Source organism: Rhinichthys klamathensis, unplaced genomic scaffold (genome assembly GCF_029890125.1).
Source record: "Rhinichthys klamathensis goyatoka isolate OS25496 unplaced genomic scaffold, OSU_Roscu_1.1 h1tg000387l_1, whole genome shotgun sequence".
NCBI lineage: Eukaryota > Metazoa > Chordata > Actinopteri > Cypriniformes > Leuciscidae > Rhinichthys > Rhinichthys klamathensis.
In genome coordinates, this window is record NW_026606891.1 from 905,690 (window position 1) to 928,412 (window position 22,723).

The following is a 22,723-nucleotide window of genomic DNA, read 5'->3' on the forward strand; positions in this document are numbered from 1 at the left end:
GGAAATTTTTTTTTTTATTCAATAATGAGTTTTAGTTTTGGGAGCTGCAGCCCATGTGGGAGAAAATTAGGAATGTCTCTGCACCAGACCAAAAAACACATTTGCAGAACTTGCACCCTGGTCTGGACTCTCTGGACATGTATAAACAGTAATATTAGGACAGCTACTAGCGTGGGGAATTTGCATAGCGCTACATTCATCTACGAGGGAAAAGATAATTTCAGTAACGTTGTTGTTGTTCACCACAATTAGCAATTTGGTCAAGCAATTTGATGTTTTTGGTCCTCACCAAAAACATCTCGCGGCACAGATGTACCAATACAAATAAATATATCACCTCCAGTTAACTAGCAGAGCATTCATTTCGTTCTTTTGTTAAATAAAATGCGATCTAGCGCTAAAATGTGTTGTTTTTTAAATCAAGTGATCAAAGTGCTCGTTGCTGCTGTGATCAGTGGCGCGGATACAGTGTTCTCTTATGGCTCGCGCACAATCTTCTCTCGGATGCGCGCTTCAATCCGTTGCGGAGACTCTAATTCGTTCCAGTGAAATCAAAAAACAAATTGCACACAAAACAAATTGCAAATTGCACACCACTGATGAACATATTTGGATTTGATGAGAAAAAAAAACTATACGAGTGCGAATTAGAACCCAGAACCTATGACATGCGTGGCAAAAATTCTACCACTGGACCAATTACGTACACACGCAAATCGTATATGTATATTTATTCAAGTGAAATGAAAATCACTGTGCCGACCCAGGCTTTTTAAGGTGAAATAAAACCACACTTTTGAGTGCCGCTTACCGTGCTCCATCGCTGCAACAGAACAAGCGGGCGCGGCAAGCACTTCCAGAAATCCGGTTGGCCACTATGGACCAAAACTTGCGCGTTTGGAACCGATGATCGGAATCGAAAACAAATTTTCTAAACGATTCCAATGGCATCGTTATTTTTTAAACGGTTCCAAGTTGGAACCGTTTCTCGATGCCCAACCCTAATGAAAATGTTATACTGTTGCATGCCTAATCCCAGGACATTCCTTTCCTTGAAAAGCCACAGTAAGAACTTACTTTTTGGCAGGAACGGTCTTCTGGAGGTTCCACAGTTTGAGGGTGTGGTCTTCTGAGACTGTGACCAACACCGGTTCCACAGGATGGAAGGCCAGGCCCCGCACTCCATCAAAGTGGCTTCGCAGGGTATATTTGGGATTCCATGTCTTCCTGAATGCATCCTTATTGGCTGGCAACTAAAAATAGAGAGTGGGGGAGGGGCCGTTGCAGAGGCATTTTAACAACTGTGAAATGAAACCTGGAAATTGCAGGTCGACTGACTGCAAGGCATTAGGATAGTTGTCCTATTTGAGCACACAGCAAACCACACCAGCGTGGACAAGTAACCTTTATCCAGAATGAAACTAATATAGGTACATGACATTTGAGTAAACATGACGGGCTGTTTTTATATAACTCTTAACTGACGGTTAACACAATACAGACTGCATTTAAAAATTGAGCAGGGAAAAGACCTTGGCTTTTTTTTCCCTTTTTTTTTTTTTGCAGTCTGCACAGAATGCAGTCTGTGTCATACTTACATCATAGCTGTATTCAGCCTCGTCATTGGACACAGTCAGATCTGCGAGGTCTCCCAGGCCCAGCACACTTTCCAACATGTCATCAGAGCCCATGATAAAGGACTTGCCCCCACCAGGCGTGAATGGCAGAGGCTCAGCTAAGAATAGGAAAGAGAAGGGCCCAGTAAACAAGGTGCCACACCTTGGAGTAAAAAAAAAACAGGGCTTAAGCTATAGACTGTTTTAAAAACAAACACCAGCAGGTCAACACCAGAACAACTGTGTGGTGTTATAACACAAAATGAAACAAAGTAGAGTGAATAATACGGGTTGGATCAATGTAAATTTTAGCTTTAATTTGACACCAGCCTGTGGTACCTCAGGAGGGTATTCCGAAAAGCAGGTTATGCGACATATGTATGGGTATGTTATGAATAAGTAAATGGATAACCTCAATATTCGGTTTCAAAAACTGAGGTAAGTTTCAGGGTAAACAAATAAGTAGCCAAATAAACTTATTCTCTTCTTTGCAACGCACGCACACACTTATACTTCTTTACCAAAAATACATGTCCTATTTATGGTTACATTTACATAATCTTTAGTTAAGAAGTGGGTCAGAATAGACAGAAGAGAGTAAGACAGAAAGAGGCAGAGATAAAGAAAGCAGAAGGGTGTGGGACGGATGTAATGGGCTGATGTGTTTGACCCAGCTGGCTCTGGTCGGAGCAGAGAGAGAATCTCTTGTGTTGGAAGCTGTCAGGAATGCTGATGCAGCAACAGGCCTAATTAAGATTCCACTGCAGGGCCAGCGTGTGCCACAAAGCACATACAAAAGACACGCATGCACGTTCACCCCCCAAAACATTTTTTTTATAATTTCTTTTGTATTAAAAAAAAAAAAAAAAAAAAACTACATGCAGTATTTCAGAGCAGCTTATCTCCATATATTAAAAGTGGATGGTGATTTTTACTAATGAAGTACCATCTCTCGTGCTCTACATTTCTAGTCTTCTGGACCCATATTAGGGCTGTGTGATTAATTGTTTGGTTTTGGCTTCCAACGATTATGAAAACAAGTTAATCAAGATAAAACGATTATTGTGCTGCTGCAGCATTCCGTCCAGCGCACCTTCCTTTCCTTCACAGCGGTGCACTTTTGTTCCTCTCTAAATGCCCAAACTTAACATCCAAATCAGCCAAAAAAGTGAGTATTGTAAAATGCAGTCTATCGTTTCTAAACTGTGGGACGTGTTTGATATTAAAGAGGTCCTATAATGCACTTTTCACAAGATGCAAAATAAGTCTTATGTCCCCAGAGTGTGTAAGTGAAGTTAGCTCAAAATACCCCACAGATATTTTTTATAGCATGTTCAAATTGTCACTTTTTGAGGGTGAGCAGAAACACGTCGTTTTTGTGTCTGTCCCTTTAAATGCAAATGAGCTGCTGCTCCCGGCACAGAGGACGGAGCTTCAAGAGCTTATGTGTGTTAGCAGCTCCAATTACCTCACACAGACACGCACCGATTACTTCAAAAACTTGTAGCCTTTTATGTTCAAACTGGAGTCGGACAAAGGGGTTAAATATCTTCTAGTTATTGATTAGCATATTCTGTCATGATAATCTGTAAATCACGTTCCGGGGGGCGGGGTTTATGTAAATTTTAGGGTTAGTGATGTCACTAACCCGTGAAGAAGCTTATTGTAGTCCCTACCAGCCGTTTGTTGTAGTCCTTAAAAAGCGATTTCTATAAAGGAAAATATCGGAAATAATGGTCCTGCGGATCACGTACACCGCCCCAACCACTAAACCTACCCTTAATGACGCTATAAGCTCCACCCCAACACCAGTGTGAGACTGCTGTCCTGGCGCTGCTGTTCTCAGACTGCTGTGACGTATGGTTCTGCGGATTATTACTGTGATGGCCCGGGGCCAGCGTAAAAGTCACTTGGGACAGTTGACGCAACTGTCACTTTCCTGATCTGTCCAGTTTATCACGAAAGTTTATCATTTGCATGTGTTTTTAAGCTTTGCCAATTTAAGTATTCAAGTGCATGAAGATGCAAAAGAGAATTCAATTCAATTGGGTGAGAAGTTTTGTGCACACACAGATCCGAAGTGTCTCAGACAGCATGCGAATGCTGAATTGAGCTCTCTTTCACGTCTTCTTGCGCTTTAATGGACATACAAAAAAAAAAAATCAGCATATGAAGTGAATGTGTCTCTTCAGAAAATTTTGACCAAACTGCTCAATTCCTTACGATTCGTTTTACGATCAGAAATGGTGAAAGAACATTGTCGGCTGAAAACGAAAAACGTACCATGCACAAAGTTTAAATCCCGTCTGGCTAGCACGCCCCATAATGTTTATGCATTAGTCAGTAGGTGGAGAGCAGGCGGTCTTTTGTGGCTGTTTGAATGCATTCGACCACATGAGTGTTCACACTACGAAAGCCATCCGGTCGAATGCATTTTAGACTACCTCTGGAAGTCGAAAGTGTACACCTGTATTTAGCGTCATCCACTTGTGATCCGATCGACCAAAATGCATCTTAATACCAGGTGTAAACAGGGCATTTATGTCCGTATTGGATTGTTTCAGTATAAATCACCATTCACTGTGGAAATTCTGCCAAACATCTCTTTCTGTTTCATGGGATAAAAAAAAACAGGGCTGGAACAACATGAGGGCGAGTAAATGACAACAAAATATTCTTGTTTGGGTGAACTAGTCCTTTAATTGCATTACTTATTTTAACCCTACACAATAACAGACCTGAGGTCATTATTCTACGGTGGCCCAGTAGTGCACAAGACAACGAAATTTAAAAAGCAAACATAAGTTCACAACACAATGAAATTAAGCCACAACACAACGGAAAATGTACAACACAACGAAATAAAGCCGCAACACAACGGAAACGCTTACATATATCAATATGTAAGCAGTCTTAATATATCAATACCACGATTAGTTTTAACAGTATGTAACCATTGTATAGCGACATAAAATATTACTTCAAAATCACCTACATGAATTATAGCTGGGTATTTATACTTGAGAATGCTTTGATGCGCTACCACAGCGCATGATCTCTAAGGGAACGTCTGCAAATTTATTACAATATAATTTGATAAATAAAAATAAATAAAAACCATTTGGTGAATTGCAGAATTACAGGAAGGTATTGGCACAATTTCACCTGTAATAGCTCAGTCTGGTCACTAGGAACCTACCATAAGCTTTGGCACATGAAAAAAAAAAACCTTTAGGTGAATTACAGTAGGCCTAATGTTTTTATAAAAAACAAATTGTGTACTGTGCATACAGGGAGCTATTGGCACAATTTCACCTGTTGTAAGTCAGTCTGGTTTGAACCTTTGAAACATTTTACACACAAAAAACCTTTTATTATAATACAGAAATTTCCTATAAAATAATTGTTTACTGTAAATACATGAAGGGAGGTATTGGAAAAAAGTCACCTTTAGTAAGTCAGTCTACTACCAATACAATCAAGCTTTGGATTTTGAGCATGTCTGTTTCTGAATGTTAAAAGTAATTTTAATTAATACAAATTATACGTTTTAACAATTTGGAGGAATTGGCAGACGTTCCCTTTGGCATCATGCACTGGTAGCACGTCAAAGCATTCTAGAGCAGGGATGGGCAACTTCTGTCCTGGAGGGCCACTGTCCTACAGAGTTTAGCTTCAACGCTAATCAAACACACCTGAACAAGCTAAGAAAGTTACTAGAAAGTTACAGGCAGGTGATTTTCTCAGGGTTGGAGCTAAACTCTGTAGGACAGTCAGTGGCCCTCCAGGACCAACGTTGCCCATCCCTGTTCTAGAGTATAAATATGCAGCTATAATGGATGTATGTGATTTTGAATTAATAAATGTCGATATACAATGGTTAGCTACATACTGTTAAAACTAATCGTGGTGTTGATATATTTTTTAGACTGCCGACTCTATAGAACAATGGCAAGGAAAACTAACTTTATGGCGCTCCGAGCGCCTTCTAGTGGTTGGGAGCATTTCCGTTGTGTTGCGGCTTTATTTCGTTGTGTTGTACATTTTCCGTTGTCTTGTGGCTTATTTCCGTTGTGTTGTACATTTTCCGTTGTGTTGCGGCTCATTTGTTTCTGTTGTGTTGTGGCTTAATTTCGTTGTGTTGTGAACTTATGTTTGCTTTTTAATAGGGCTGTCAGTTAAACGTGTTATTAACGGCGTTAACGCAAACCCATTTTAACGCGATTAATTTTTTTATGCCTAGCAAACTTTGTAGTTTTTTTTTTCACATGCTTTTGCAACAGGACGCGGCATGCGTGGCGCTGCGCTATGAAACCCATTGATTTCAATGGCTTGCGCCGCGTGAGGACGTTTTGTTGCTTCGTCGACCAAAGCGCAAGAGCAGCGGCGCGCACACCGCGGTCAAAATTCTAAATAGTTCAACTTTTGCCGCTGTGACGATTACCAGCGCGGCCAATAGAAACTTTTTGGCATCCAAAAAGTTTTGAAAACTGGCGTAGCGCCACGCATTCCGGGTCCTGTCTGAAAGCACCGGATCTAGCTAGACCTGAAACACACTTGTTGCGGGCCGGCCAAATAGTACCGTATTTTCCGCACTATAAGGCGCACCGGTTTGTAAGGCGCACCTTCAATGAATGACCTATTTTAGAACATTTTTCATATATAGGGCGCACCGGATTATAAGGCGCATAAGATACTGCAGTCAAACGTTTGACTGGGTTTGCGTTATGCATCCACTAGATGTGCTAAAGGGAATGTCAACAAAACAGTCAGATAAAGTCAAACTTTATTAACCGGTGTTGCCTACACCGTGTAATCCTCTTTTTAAAATTTGCACCCTGTTGACTTAAACGGGACAAGTTCTAAACCTGCTTTTAGCCTCTTAACAACCTTAATGTGTCATTACAAGTGCACAGCCATGTGAGTGAACACGGTGAATCTGACTGCAGTAAATGTGAAAGATATGAATAAAAATTATGTTTATTCAGCCAGCTCACACACCCGTATTTTCTTCCTGTTTTCGGTCGAAGTCCACAGTAGGCGATTATCGAGTGCGCGCGCGCGATCATTGGTAACTAAGCAACAGTGGAGACTCAGACTGTCAGCCGATGACGGTGCTGTGTGGTGTTCTGAGAATAGCCCCGTTCACACTACAAGCGACTTTGTCGCTGCATGTCGCCAGTGGCTGGCGATGAGGTCGCTAGTGGGAGTTCCCACTACTGGTTGCCTTTATGAATGACATCCAATGATGTGGAGAAGGATCATACGCGCTCCGCTCCTATTGGTTGTCGCTCCCGAAAGTCGCTCCTCATTTGCATAAAGTTAAACAGATCTCAACTTTGTCGCGTCGCCAGACACGCCCCATCCGGTGGCCAACGGTCGCTGTCGCGCGTGTCGCCGGAAATCGCCAGCTCCCCATTGAAATGAATGGTATCGCGTCGCTTGGTCGCGTGTAGTGTGAACGGGGCTAATATCAGCTCAAATGGATAGTTCATCCGAATCAGATGTTGACCACACGGAGGAGGTTTGATCGCGCGCGCGGGAACTCGACAATCTTGTCGAGTGGACTTCGGCCGAAAACAGGAAGTAAATACGGGTATGTAAGCTGGCTGAATAAAGAGATTATTCCTGCCTTCGTGAAAGCTCGGATCACAGTTGAGACTGATATATCAGCCCAGGCATCCACGATCCATTGGCAGATAGTGGCGTAAGTCGCCCGGCGCATATATAAGGCACTCCGGATTATAAGGCGCACTGCCGTTTTTTGAGAAAAATAAAGGCTTTTAAGTGCGCCTTACAGTGCGGAAAATACGGTAGGTTAACGTTACGTTTTGAGTGGATGACGAGCGAGAGACGCCGAAATGGATGCCAATAAGATTCTGAATTAAAAAAAAGTTTACTTTTAAAAAGTTGCCAAATGGTCTCATTGCAGGGAACTACACTAACATTTTCCACTGGTGGCACTTGCGCTACTTACTTTTTCAGTTACTAGCGCAAAACATGATTTGGTCGCACAAATTATTTATAGTAAGCTACTCTGGATAATAATGACCAATAATGAAACTGTATTGCATACAGATGTGCTTTTTATTTTACTTGCCATCTTTTAAACCAAATGCCTTCTTGTTTTCTTTAAAATTGGTTGGGATAGATTTACTGCAATAGAAAATACAGTAGGCCTACACAATAAAGTGCTAAATGAATTTCTTTTGGATTTCAACATGCTATTGCAGGCACAGATGGGTAGACTTCTGAACTCTTAAGGAAAAATAAAATAAATATAATCCACTTCGCGTGCTTCATACTGTCATAGTGAAGCTTCAATGATTTGTGTTTGAATTGTTTTGACGCAGTTACAAATTTGGACAGTCCTGAAGGCCCACAGAATTTACAGTAGGGCTGCACGATATTGGTAAAAAATGACATTGCGATATTTGATTTTTCTGTGATATATATTGCGATATAAAAACAATTTCAAACAAAAAGCTCTATTTGGAAAGAATGAATCATTCTAGAATGACTGGGGTGGTTTTGTCATGGAGTAAATCCACATAGAAACTAATATTAATAGAATGTTTTAATGTAGTTAACTAGACTTTAATAAATGGAACCTTATTGTAAAGTGTTTCTGATTTATGTCTCTTGAGTTCAGTGTTGGACAGATCAGTTGTTTTAACCATTCATTAAAGTGAATCGGTTCAAAGGAGTCATATTAGTTCGCGAATCGGACGTGTCATTAACGGACCACGGCACACGTTGTGTGATTATCCAGGCAGTTTAGGACATCGCACAAGATTTGTCTCACTCTCAACACAGAAAACATTTCATCACTAGATAGATTTTTTTGTTTTGTTTATTGAAAGTGTGGTTTATGTCATATTTGTGTGGAAAGCTTTTCAGAGAAGATGAGGCAACGTTATTTTAGCACAATTCACAACCAGTGGTAGTTCAGGAAAAAAATACCATCGTGTATTCTCAAAGATATTCAGTCAACTCAATTCATTAATATGAGCGAGGGCGGGAGAGAGAGCAAGACAGTGTGAAGACGGCGAGAGAGTGCGCGCGCGCGGCTTTCACTCTCTCTCGTTCTCTCAGTTAAACAAGCGCGAAGCCAACTTGATGTGTTGAATGCTCAGAGAACGTTATAAAACGTATTCTTAAAATACACATTTCTGTTTTAATAAATGCTCATAGTAAATCATAGCATATTGCCTAAAACATATAGGTACAAAAATAATCAAACGGTGATACATTTGCGACCCATTAAAAATTAGGGTCGCAATGGCATTTCAAAAGGTCGCATATGCGACCATTTTGGTCGCAGTGTAGTTCCCTGTCATTGACAAGACCAAAGTGATCTGTGTGTTTGTGAACTGAGCTATCATCATCGCAGCACGTCCAGTCTGAAATACCACTTGATGGCCAAACACACACACAGCTGATGCGAATTCTCCACCCCCTCGTCAATATCAGGACCTCGTCAGTATTTCTTTCACCCTTTTATTGATGGACAGTGTTACATTGTGTGAGAGATTATTTGCTCCAAGTGAGAACGTTAGTGTGAAATTGAACACAGTATGCCAATGTTGTTTTCAATAAAAAACATTTGCACAAAGCAAGCCGATCCACTTTTTCATGTTGATAAGAGCATTAAAATTAGAAAAAATAATGGGACAAAAAGAAATCAAGAGACATTTAGAATAGATAAAAATGTGCGTTTAATTGAGATTAATCGCGAGTTAACCATACCTGTCAAGTATCCCGTTTTAGCCGGGAAAGTCACGTATTTTACCCTTCTTTCCCGCCGTCCTCCCGTATTAGGATTTTCCCATAAATCTCCCGTATTTTAACCTGCGTTATTGAAAAATAATAATACCCCAGGCGGAGTAAAAAAAAAAAAACATTCCCAATCTGAGCTCTGTCACTAGCCTCGCGATAACTACAGCTAGGGCCTACTGTAGGTGGCAGTTGTCGCGAGGTTAGTGGTCAGATGATGAGTGACAACGTGGGGGAAACAAAAAACAAACAAAAACAGAGACGGATGATGGACGCTATAGAGCAAGGCACTCCTGTCAAAAAACCAAAACCCTCATGTGCTAAATACCGCGATCAATGGGATAGCGAATTTACTTTTCTGAAGAGGAGCAGGGTGGGGGACAGTCACGCGTTTTGTTAGTTTTGTAACTGCGACTTTAGCATCTCACACGGGGAAGGAATGATGTATGTCAGCACGAGAAAGGGTGTTTAGCATGGTACGAAAGATTGTTACAGAGAATAGGATGACGTTAGACAACAGAACTGTTTGCTCTACTCTGAATGTAAAATGAACCACTCTGGCCCAGCCCACAAATACACTCCTTCCAAAACAGTTAATGCAAAGTCTGCAACAAATTTGTTCAATAACTCACTAAAAGAGTAAAGAAAAGTTATGTGAAATGAAAAGAAAAACTGTAAAAGAAAAGTAATATGAAATGAAAATAATGTGTGGAATGAAAATAAAATGTAAATGTAAAGACAAGCAATGTTAAATGAACAGAAAATATGCAAATAAGCCTTTAAATAAATGCTCTTAATATATACCCTATATACCATACATATAGGCCTATATATGTATGTGTGTGTGTGTGTTTTCATTTAGGCTATAACACCTGTCTTAAAATGTAAGGGATACTGGAGCTTGGTTGGGGTGGTGGGACTGCTCGCAGTGGGTGCCGGAAAATTTCCCTTATTTTCAAATCCAAAACTTGACAGGTATGGAGTTAACTATGACATTAATGCGATTAATCACGATTAACTATTTTAATCGTTTGACAGCACTACTTTTTAAACTTCGTTGTGTTGTGCACTACTGGGCCACCGTATTATTCAATCATCACACTCAAATCTTTGAAGAATCTCAAGCGATGTGGCCTATTTTTATCATGATTAATGATAATAAAATCGACTATTTGAGTTTGGCGAGTATTATTTTACCCCACTCTGTGCCGTCTCCTGAACTCCGAGCCTCCCCGGCACCTTCTCCATCCTCTGCATTCACCAAGAAGTCAAACTCCTTCAGTGCCTCCTCTGTGTCGGGGTCATCCGGCAAGTCAGAAGCCAAACCTTCATTTCCTATCTGGAAAAGTAGTCAAGTTATAGGCTATTTTACACAGACAATCTATACTGAGGAAGATCATTATATAATTCACGCCAATTACCACTAAAACTGTTGCACACCTTAATTTTATGTTTTTTTATTCTGCGTTTATCGCTCCTGTCAGGCACGTCCTCCATTATGTCACCCTCATCATATTCCTCTTCATCACTATCGTCAGCATTTTCTAAAAAATTAAATGTCTCCAGAACCTCTGGATTCCTGTTGAACCAAAAGCAACATTAGAAATGTTTGAATTTTTTTTTAACTGTTTATATTAATCTTCCAGTTGAATTGGACCAAATAAATCAAGAAAAATCTGTACCTTTTCATATCTTGTCCCTTTCTTTTGGCTGGAGACTCTCCTCCATTGAGAATTTGCTCTAGGTTCTTGGTTTCCACAGAACCGTTTTGCTCTGAGCCGGACAGCCCCAGTAACGACCGAACTCTCTGCGACCGAACGTCCAGTATTGTGTCCGTATAACCTACTTCCTGAAGATATCTTGAAAAAGACAGATGTGTAAAGAGATTCAGAACACAGCTCAGACATTCAGGTGATAGAAATAGTCCATGAACTTTCTTAGCAGGACTAATACTGTCACACCCACAGAGGAAGTGTCATTCACAAAAACATAATGACTCAAGGCTAACTTACTGTCTGAGGAGTTGCCTTCCCTGTTTCCACGTTAACTGGCTGTTCTGAGGTATAGCAGAGACCTCTGTTTCTTTGGTATCTTCTTTAAGAAACAAAACAAAAAAACACATCAGTGAACCTTGAACAAAATCTATACACAGACATTCACAGTACCATTCAAAAATGTAGGGGAAGTACTTTTGAACGGTAGTTTATATACACATTTTCAAAAGTAGGTTGAATCCTCTTACCTGATTCAAAGCTAGGCATTTTTACTTCACCTTGATTTAGTTCTGTCCCATATTTTAATTTATGGTATTTTGCTCTGGTAATGGAAGAAATAATTTGTTAAAATACAAAAATATATATATTTTTTATGAATACATTTACAAATGAAATGACTTTTTTATCATAACATTTAAAAAGGATTAAGAATACATTAAAAATAATGGTAACTCTTTTTAATAAGGTTTCATTAGTTAACATGAACTAATAATGAAATGCTCTTCTACAGCATTTATTAATATTTGTTAATGTTAATTTCAACATTTACTAATACATTATTAAAATCAAAAGTTGTATTTGTTAACATTAATTAATGCACTGTAAAGTAACATGAACAAACAAACAGCTGGATTTTTATAAACTAACCTTAAAGATTACAGATACAGATTACAAATACATTAAGTATCATGTTTAGTTCATGTTAATTAAAATATTAATGTTAACAAATGAAACGTTATTGTAAAGTGTTAAAAAAAATGCAATGTAAGAAAAAAAAAACATTACAAACCTTTCTTGCTTTAATGCATATTCTAACATTTTTATTCTTCTAACAAGGTCATTCTTTAAATTTTCTTGACCCTTTCTTTCTCCTTGGAGGAACGCTATTCGGGCCTGGAAGACAAAAGCAGGTCATGAAGACATGTGACAGGTTAAACCAGTGTTTAGATATTTTAGCTGAGTTGTCAGCTTGTGAATTGTATGTAATGAGCAAGAAAGACTTGGCACTGAAACAATATATACATATATATATATATATATATATATATATATATATATATATATATATATATATATATATATATATATATATATATATATATATATATAGACTAATAAATAGCGATGTCCTAACTGACATCATACAAAAAGGATTTAGCAAAACATGTATTTGTGAGCGAATTATTTGAATGGTGCAGTTCTTTTCTGAAAACGATTGGCAAATCAGTCTGAATTGAACCCAGACTCGTGTTTGATTGGATGTGAGATGCGCTGGGTAATCTCTCCCCCCCGCCACCAAAAAACCCCCCACAGATCTCTTATTTTCTAAAGAGGAACCAACACAAGGCCACTGGCAGGCGACTGCCCAGAGGAACAGAGCTCTACAGAGCAGGTTAACATTAGCAAATGAGAGCAGCTGTGCAACTTGACCCCTGTTAAAGGCCAGGAAGTGAATGAGAGGAGGCAAAGGGAGGGGGTATTTATAGACAACCAAAACCCTCAACCTTCCTGGAGAAAAAGAGATCTTGCAGGCTCTCATGACAACCTTGTTTGTTTGGCAGGTAAACTAGGAGGACATCCTGTGCAATTTTCGTAGAAACAGGGAAGGTGAGGTGGGCTTGTCATTTACAATTCGATGAGCACTATTTTCCTAAACTGCATGATGACAGAAAGAAACCTAGCATTTAATAAGCTCTGTTAATTTCAGGCTGTCATACAGCAGAAATAAACGCAACAACAGCCAGTCAGTGCATGTCGTTAATAAGTGATTTCTGCATGTCTCTGCGTGTGAAAGAATGGCACGGTTTCGTCTGATACACAAACTCACATACAGTTGTGGTCATAATTATTGGCACCCCTGGTAAATATGATCAAAGATGGCAGTAAAAATAAATCTGTATTGTTTATCCTTTTGATCTTTCATTCAAAACTCCAACCTTTTATTGAAGTAAATTAATTGAATCGGGGGGGGGGAAATCAATTTTTGTGTTGATTTAGATTTTTGTTTTGGATTGTTGTCCTGATGGAAGATCCAACCATGGCCCATTTTAAGATTTCTAGCAGAGGCCATCAGGTTGATTTTTTATCTGTTGCTATTTGCTAGAATCCATAATGCCATGTTTCTGTATATTTAACTGTGGGCATGGTGTAATTTTTATCTGTTAGGGTTCGGTGCCAAAAAGCACTTTTTTCAGTTTCATCTGACCATAGAACCTCATCCCATTTGAAGTTCCAGTCGTGTCTGACCACAGAATATGCTGGAGTTTGTTTTTGGATGAGCGAGGAGGATTTTTCTTGAAACCCTCCCAAACAGCATGTGGTGATGTATGGGTTGTTTTTAGGGATGGCCCGATACCATTTTTTTTCAAACCGATACGAGTACGAGTATTTACATTTGTGTACTTGCCGATACCGAGTACCGATACCGATATTTCTACCGCAAAAGTAATAGGCTCCCAGAAAAGAAGACGACTATTTTAGAACACAGGTTAGAAGACTGTTTTTTATTTTCTTCTCTGCTTGTTTTAACAAGTCTAAAAATAAATAAAAATTAGTAAAATAATAAATGTATTAACACACAAACCACTGTTAATTTAACATAAAAGCAAGCAGGCTACTGCGTGCATGGTCTGGCATGACTGAATGCGCGCAAAGTGCGCTCCCTTAATAAATCCTAAAAGCTGACAGTTCATCGCGATCTCACACAACTCTGTTATTATCAATGAAGCTGACTGCACAATCAATCTTTCATAATATCCACACTTTGTTTGTTATAATTAGAGGATTTGCCAGCATACAGAATTCAGCACTGAACAAAAAAGTCCGTTTTGAGCGGTGAGGGGAGTCTATCTTAAATGCTTCTGATTGGCCATTGCGTTCCAGAAATCAACACATATGTCTGTGATTGGCTACATCGCTCAACGCTGTAACCATGTTATGAATAGAAACTCTGTCCTGTAAATCGTTTCTATTTTGTTGTAGTTGTTCTTGTTGCTTTTCTGCAAGAGATGAATAAAAATCTTTTAGTTTTTATGTTTTATTCATAGATATTTCTAGTTTGCGGGAGTCCCGCGAATCGTTTTATTCTCCCGCACCCGCACACACAGAGTGAGTGCATTACCGCCCGCGCGCGCGCTCGGTCATCAGATCTATGATGCGTCTTCAGATGTTTAATTAGATTGCTGGTGTTAAACGATGTTCTTTCCCCCCTCTCGACACCTTAGCTGAACATAACTCACAGTCTGCCTTGCTGTTGTCATCATCCCTTATCTTGAAATGAGCCCAAACCGCCGACATCATACTTTCCTATGCCTCAGTTCACCTCGACAAAGCACTCGCGGCGGCCAGTTTCGTTTTGCAAAATGTACGTGGTATCGGTGAATTTTTATGAGTACGAGTATATTAGGACAGTATCGGCCCGATCCCCGATGCCAGTATCGGTATCGGGCCATCCCTAGTTGTTTTGATTTTTTTTTTTACCCCAAGGCTCAACTAATCTCTGTAATTCTCCATCTGGGATCCTTGGAGTCTTTGGCCACTCAAACTCTCCTCCTCACCGTGCATTAAAACAATATAGACCAGTGTTACTAATTGCTCGGCTCGCCAAGCTTTAATTTGTGGCTCGCATGGCGGTAAATAATACGGTGATATGATGATCATGCAGTCACTACAGATATTTCATTAAAAACAAATAGGGCTATAACATAACCCATTAAAAACTCAAAGTGTCAGCTCTATTACAAATAATTTCGATCGGATTGAAAGGGGTGGTTTATCGAGAGAACATGTAAACACTTGATCGATTGAAAACCAAAACTGAAAGGACGGCGAATGACGCGCTGAACGAGTTGTTCTCCTGATGAATAAAGTGTCATAAATGAGTGTCCTGTTATTCTATAATTCTCCTTTCACTGCGTCTGTAAAGTGAAGCAGGACAACGGCCCACCAGTCCTTCAGATTCTCATCCACAGACGACTGGTTTTGGGCATTTTTACTGTAAGATAAATACAAAAAGCACGGCACAGCGGTTCATATGTTCATATAAATATTAAGTCTGCTGTTTAAAACAAATAAAGGACCAATGTAGGAGAATGGTTATTAAGCGACAACAGCGGGAAACTTTGTATATTTTTGCAGTGTGCGCGTGTCAAAAAATCTATTCCGATTTGATTCTTTTGACTTATAAACGTGGACATCAACCCGATCATGTAGCCTATCACATCACGATGTTTAGCATTCATGTAAACTACAATACATTCAGATTCATCAATCGGAATGAATTCAGTCCGATTGAAACAAAAGTTGTGCATGTAAACATATCCAGTCTCTGCGGAGTTGCCAGTTATGGCGGTCTTTCCAACTCTTAACGCTGGATGTGCTCTTGGATGGTTAGATACATGATGGGCTAATGTAGAAAAAAATAACTTAAGGTCATTCTGGGATGAATATATTCTGGAAATCCTGCTTTTTTTGTCATTAAGGGAAATCATCTTGTCTCAGTTACAAATTTGACTGGTAAATCAAAGAATGTTTTTTCCCCACCCTTTTGTATTTATTGCATTTTGTATGTTCAGGGGTGACAGATTCATAAGCAGACATGGTATTTATGACTGGACGTAACTTTTTATACTTTGCGGTAAAAATGGCTCTCCTACTGACTTTGTCCTATCAGCGTTGCTCTCATGAAAAAATAGCGAAGACTACTGATATAGACACACGTCCTTTCCAGTAGGGCTGTAGCGATACACTAATCTCACGATACGATACGATACACGATATTCGGCTGACGATACGATATATATCACGATATTCAGCCAACGATACGATTCGATATAATTCGATACACTTACATCATTTTCTGAAAGATTTAAAGGGGACAGAGTGATTTTGGTGACATCTTGTGAGTCTTCCATTTACTTGGATTGAATTAATTGAACTGAAAACTGAAAACATCATTTACACAATATATGTCTCTGACTGGGCAGAGAGTACAGCTTGCAAATGCTGGACAAAATGAATCAAATATGTGTAGAGAAAATTAGTTCTATTTATTGAAAGACAACAGTGCAAACTGTAGCTTATAAGCCTTTGTTAATTGCAATACTGCACTTTATTTACTTTTCAATGGAGAGTTAAAAGGTGCAGCAAGTGGCCTGTTGTGAACAGTTTCTTTGCACTGCCTTTTCTTTGACAGCTTTTTTAGCTTGACACTGAACATGTGACGTGCTTCAGTTGTGCGCGAGGTCAAGCCGTCGCACGTCAGGGAAACTCTCTCCGCGCTGGCCAGGGAGGCTTTGACGTGTGCTCTTGCCTGAGTGTACAGCCTGGGAATGCAAACCTTGATGAGGTGTTCGCGGGTTGGAATAGGATAGCGGGGCTCCATCGCGTTCACCATGCGCCTAAAGCCGGCGTTTTCCACCACCGAATACGATTTTTTTTACATTTTTTTTTTTTTTACTAAGCCTATTTAAAATCGTATTTGATTGCAGAGCGCCGCAGCGCATTCACGCAGCACTACCTCGCTCTCGCTCTCTCTCTCTCTCTCACACACACACACTCATCCGTACCTCGCGCACTTTCTCACTCACGGAACACCGCTGCACAAATCTGTCCAACACAGCGCTGTCAATTTCGGAGACCCAGCTTTAAAAAAAGCTACTAGCCAGCATGCAAGGAGCCTAGCCAACAAGGAGAGCTAAGTTGTTGTTTGAATACAGCTGGATTTTCGTCAATATCGATGCACGCGCGCAGCTGGCCACTAGCGGCTGGCTGACCAAATCACTCTTCATGCAACGCGAACGGGTTTAACACGGGGGATTTGAATGGGACTTATGTATCGATACTCGCGGCCTAAAAATCGATACTTTCTTGGGAGAAAAAATATCGATTTATATCGCAGAATCGATAAAATCGCTCAGCCCTACTTTCCAGGCAGATTCATAACATCTTTAGTTAACTGGAACTTAATATTTGCCATGGAAATTGGGATTTTCAATGCCTTGGCTATTTTCTTACAGCCACTTTCTATTTTGTGAAGCGCAACAATTTTTTACTGCACATAAGCAAACTATATTCTTTGGTTTTACTCATTGTGATGGATGATTAAGGGAATTTGGCCTTTGTGTTTCCTCATATTTATACTCCTGTGAAACAAGTGATAACTAGACTATTTCATGTTTAGTCACCCTGGTGTGATAACATTTTTTAAATATTCATGAAAATATACTTCAGTGATAATTAAAAAATTCTAGGGGTACTTTAGTTGTGGCCAACGTGTTTTGGAGAAAAACATTTATTTCATAATGCGATTTTCCCCCCACTTTCAATTCTTTTACTTCAATGAAAGGTTAGAGTTTTGTGAATTTTTTTAATTAAAGATCAAAAGGATAAACAACGTAGATTTATTTTTACAGCCATCTTTGATCATATTTAGCAGGGGTGCCAATAATTCTGACCACAACTGTATGTGACGCTCGTGGTGTTTTCAGCGCCTGTCGTCTCTCAATATATGAGGACATGAACACATGAACTTCATCTCTAGAGCTGCTTTGAGAGTCACTTCACAAGCTTTTCACTGTTTCATTTGAGAAAAACTACTGTCAAATACAGACTGAAACAAAAGAATCTTCACGACAAACCGTCAAAATAAAAGAAATGGTGACAGAAATATATCACTACTGTAACCTAAAATCTACTTCTCAAAGTAATAATAATAATATATTTCTAAAGAAAATCACATAACCAAGATATTATTTTACCCATGTATTACATTTATACAGTTCTGTTGTGCAGCATCTTCTTTGACAAAAAATATTTTGTAACTTAGGCTAATTGTTATATTTTCATTTGTTTACATTTTAAAAGCTTGATTCAATTGTTAACGTTTATATAAATTTGTAATAAATCATTAAACAGAATCCAGAAAAAGCTCCAATCGTGATGTGACGACAACAAACATAGGAACTTACATAACTAGGGCTGTCAATCAATTAAAAATGTAATTGAATTAAATGACTGGCCATTTTCATGTCTAAATTCACTAAATTCAAGTACAGTATTTAAAATCAGTTATTTCTATTTTAGACACATTAATATCGAGATGTCAGAGATGTAGCCCTATCTGCTATTGGCTTGCTATAACATGAAAATAACTTGAATTGTTGGTGGAATTTAAATATAGTTCGGGGGCATAATTATTATAAACATGTTTAATTTTCACAAACACATTACTCAACTAATAAAACTATCCTAAGAAAGATGTGAGAAAGAACAGGCTAGCTAGGCTGGGTGCTAAAGCTATTACACTCTTGGATGGATCTTTCACACAAGACAGCTGTCTGTACATGTCTTCAGACTATGGACATTTTGGAACAAGACTGACACACAGAGACCTGCAAAAAACACACAAGGCCTACTCAAAAGCACACCATGTGTACGACCCCACATCTCTGAACTACAGGCTCATACACAGATCAAAATACAACATCATGTATAACTCAGTAACTATGCAATTACTGCATGAGGTGATAAAGTTCTTAAGAAGAACAGTCCAAACGTCAGGCAGAAGTGTGCTTTCACAATCCACCCCCATGTTCACAGCGCTGGAATCAATGTGTGAGGTCACTCCATTGAGACGCCTCACAGGCAGTCCGGGGGAAACATAGTGAGATCACTAGCCAAAACTAGAGCCTTACAAAGGAGCAAGCTGCAGTGCACGGGGCAAGAATAGCCCTCACCGACGCATGACACATTCCACCATACAGTTGTCAGATTAGATAGTTAACAGCAAAGAATATTACAAGCAAATGAAGATTTTTCCCTAAGACAGGAATAACATGTCATCTTTAATAGAATGGGGCGATAAAAACTGACGCTCTTATGAAAGCTGCTCGACTACTGGATTTTTTTTTAGTACTCCGAAATAAACTGTACTGGAGGAAGACGTCACCTAAAAGGCCACTAAATAGCAAGCTGACCCAAAGAATGCAAACTATGTAGTGCTGTGACAACATGGCTTTGAGCATCCCCACATGGCAACACTGTCTGATTGGTTTGTTCAACCAATGGCAGACTTGGCAATAGTCAGGAAACCATTCAAATTTGTGCTATTCCGTTGCAGTCTGATTTAAAGTTGAACAACCTGAATATCATGGAAATATATTTTTTTCAACATCATATATATTTTTTTCAACATCATATAGGCTACATATATGCTTCATCCATAACTGATGTATTTACACTACTGTTCAAAAGTTTGGGGTTGATAATGGTAAGGCTCACTATTGGCCCACACTGGTCATGTGTGTGATGCTGGCCAATAGTGAGCCTACGTTCTGACGTACAACCCAGAAGCGCTGCGCTGTTACACTACGTGAACTCACACCAAAGGCCCACACAGAAGAAACTGAATAATTGAATAAAGTTGTTATTTTCTTTCTTTTTTTTTGCAAACAAAAAGTATTCTAGTCACTTGATAAACTTTAGGTTGAGCCGCTGTAGTCACTTAGACTATTTTAACGATGTTTTTACCAACTTTTGGCCCGACAAGTTTCAATTACAATGGAAGCCTATGGAGGAGTGATCCAGCTCTCAGATTTAATCGAAAATATCTTATTTTGTGTTCCGAAGATGAACGAAAGTCTTACGGGGTTGGAACAACATGAGGGTGAGTAATTACTGACATAATTTTCATTTTTGGGCGAACTAACCCTTTAATAAATAAGTTTGTGACTCCAAAAACTACTAGCCGTACTTTTTTTTATAAATTTTGAGTGAATATATCTGTTTAAGCGCAACGCGACATGAAAGAGAGCTCAATTCAGCATTCAATCGCCGTCTGAGAAGCAGCTTTCTGGGCGCATGCTTCAGATGTGCGCACACAAAACTTCTCACTCTAATGAATCGAGTTCTCTTTCACGTCTTCTTGCGCCTGAATAATTAAATATTGGCAAGGCTTAAAAACACATGCAAATGATAAAACTTTCTTGATACAGCACAGACCCGATCGGGCAAGTGACAGTTGTGTCAACTGTCCCGAGTGACGTTTATGCTGGCCCCGGGCCATCACAATAATAGCCAAATGCAGAATCCGCAGAACCATACGTGACAGCAGTCTGAGGACAGCAGCGCCAGGACAGCAGTCTCACACCGGTGTTGCGGTGGAGCTTATAGCGTCATTAAGGGTTAGTGGTTGGTTGGGGTTTGCATTCATTAAGGTTAAGCTTGTAGTTACAGTGAAGGGTAGGCTTAGTGGTTTGGGAGGGTTATGTGATCGTCAGCACCACCCTAAATTCAGGTCTGACCCTGTTGGCCTGGCGCTGTTGTCCTCAGACTCCTGTGACGTGTGGTTCTGCGGTTCTGCTGCAGATATATCGGGCCGTCCTTATTGTCGAGCCCTGCCTTCTGCTGAAATAAAAGACTCATGGTAACTTTCCTCCGCCTTGTCTATAAGCAAGGACTAAAATAAAGCAATTTAATATGAATTAAAATATAAAAAAACATCTTTCACATAACAGGACTGGTAAATAAGTGGATATTCATTTCAACTCTAAAATGGCTTCCTCAAAACTTCCCCATCCATCCCACCAAAACGGCCCATATCATACACAAGTTCTCTGAAAGTTAACATCTTAAAAGATTCCCCACCACATCTAGTTAATCATAGTCTTCTGGTAAAGTGCAAGTTCACCACCACACAAGAGTTCTCCAACAAACAAACAAGCAGCTTGAAGCGATCAGATTACTACGTTGGTTCACCTCTGAAATGGGATACATGCATTAAGATCTGAATATTAATGAGCTGAGTCTATATAAGTAGAACATTAGGTCATTAGAAATTCACCTTACTAAGCGTTTAAGTTACAAGGAAACATCAACAGCATGTACGCAATCTATAACTCCTGAACTAACTTGACCAGACCTACATTTTTTGGTAAATCAGTTTCACTGTCACTTAAGCAGTGCGAAGTGCTGGCAGGTATTACTAAGGAACACTGTTGTATTAAATCAGCATTGCTCGTGTCAGCAGAGTGTGAGGATGGCTAGTACACATATGGTCGGGAACAGCTGGCTGCTCACAGCCCCGAGCAGCTCTCTGATGCTTGCTGGAAATCTCTGTCACCTACCAGATTTAAAGTTCGGCAGAACAGCATTTCAGCTGTGTGAACTCAACACAGAAACTAAAAATACTCTGCCTGCTGTGGGAGAAAAACAGCTGAATGAGGGGACCCTATAGGTTTAATAATAGTACAATGGAAACATACTGGAAATGTAATGGTACAATGTTTATATAAGTAAAAATGTGCATATAAACCAGACTAAATAGCACATTTAAAGCAGAGCTTTATATTTAAATAAATAAACAGCATGAAAGGGGTTTTAAGAAAGCATAATTATGGTTAGAAAAAAAAAATTCATTAAAACTGGATGCCACTACAATATGCCAATTCCACAAGTTAAAACAACATTCATCACACAATTATATAAGATTTAGCTATGGTTATCAAATCTGACTGGTTAAAGTTAGGCTATGGGATGTCTCACCTTCTTTTTTTACGCCATTTGTCTATATTCATGAAATTTCATACCAGAGTGTGTGAGCGGTGAAAAGTGAAAGCAGATTGACTAGATTTTATTATATTTGTTGGTACAGAAGGTATATACAAACTAACTGGCTAATGTTTTACTAAAATGTAAGATATTTGATATTTAGGGCCCAAGCCCAAAGGGCGAAGGCCCTATTGTTTTCCTTAGGATTATTTATTATTATTATTATTCTTATTATTTTTCTGCTACCTTTTGGACACTTTTGGAGGCCTTAACATGCTCAAAAACTCCTGAAACTTTGCACACTGGTCAGAACCCGCGGCCATCAGGGCCGGGCTGAAGATGGTACCCGGGCGTGGCAGGGGGGCTCGACAGCGCCCCCTGGAACGGGGTCCGAAAACATGGTCCATAAATCAAACACGCTTGCATGTAATAATATGAAACTCGGTACACATGTAGATCTCCTCGTTTCATATATACTTCACACTCTTACTTTTTACCCCAGCCCAACAGGAAGTCGGCTATTTAGGGTTGTAGGTAAAACACACGCAATGGAATGTGAAATACTCCTCCTAGAGAATTCAAACAAACGGCACGAAACTCGGTCAGCATGAAGTCAAGACATTGAGGATGAAAGTTTGCGAGGGGATTTTTGATATCTCGAACGGTTTGGCCGTGGCGAGGAAACAAAATTATGGCGAGAAACGTGAAACAGGAAGTGTGTCATAACTACTGCATACATTAACTGATCTTGATGAAACTTCACCAGTGTGTTCGTTGTAAGAGCCCGAT

General features: G+C 39.5%; 1 protein-coding gene across 2 annotated transcripts in view; it reads right to left on the bottom strand.

Annotated features, from left to right (window-relative positions):
- Positions 1–22,723, bottom strand: part of strn3 (striatin, calmodulin binding protein 3) — a 45,540-nt gene that overhangs the window by 6,777 nt on the left and 16,040 nt on the right. The window contains exons 2-9 of one of the 2 annotated variants that reach the window (XM_056234054.1): positions 12,177–12,280; positions 11,635–11,708; positions 11,405–11,483; positions 11,075–11,251; positions 10,833–10,971; positions 10,590–10,731; positions 1,599–1,735; positions 1,078–1,253 (exon numbers count right to left, since the gene is read on the bottom strand). In XM_056234054.1, the coding sequence (XP_056090029.1) occupies positions 1,078–1,253; positions 1,599–1,735; positions 10,590–10,731; positions 10,833–10,971; positions 11,075–11,251; positions 11,405–11,483; positions 11,635–11,708; positions 12,177–12,280 (1,028 nt within the window). Of the gene's footprint in view, positions 1–1,077; positions 1,254–1,598; positions 1,736–10,589; positions 10,732–10,832; positions 10,972–11,074; positions 11,252–11,404; positions 11,487–11,634; positions 11,709–12,176; positions 12,281–22,723 lie in introns of both variants that reach the window. The other variant, XM_056234053.1, reaches the window with a different exon arrangement.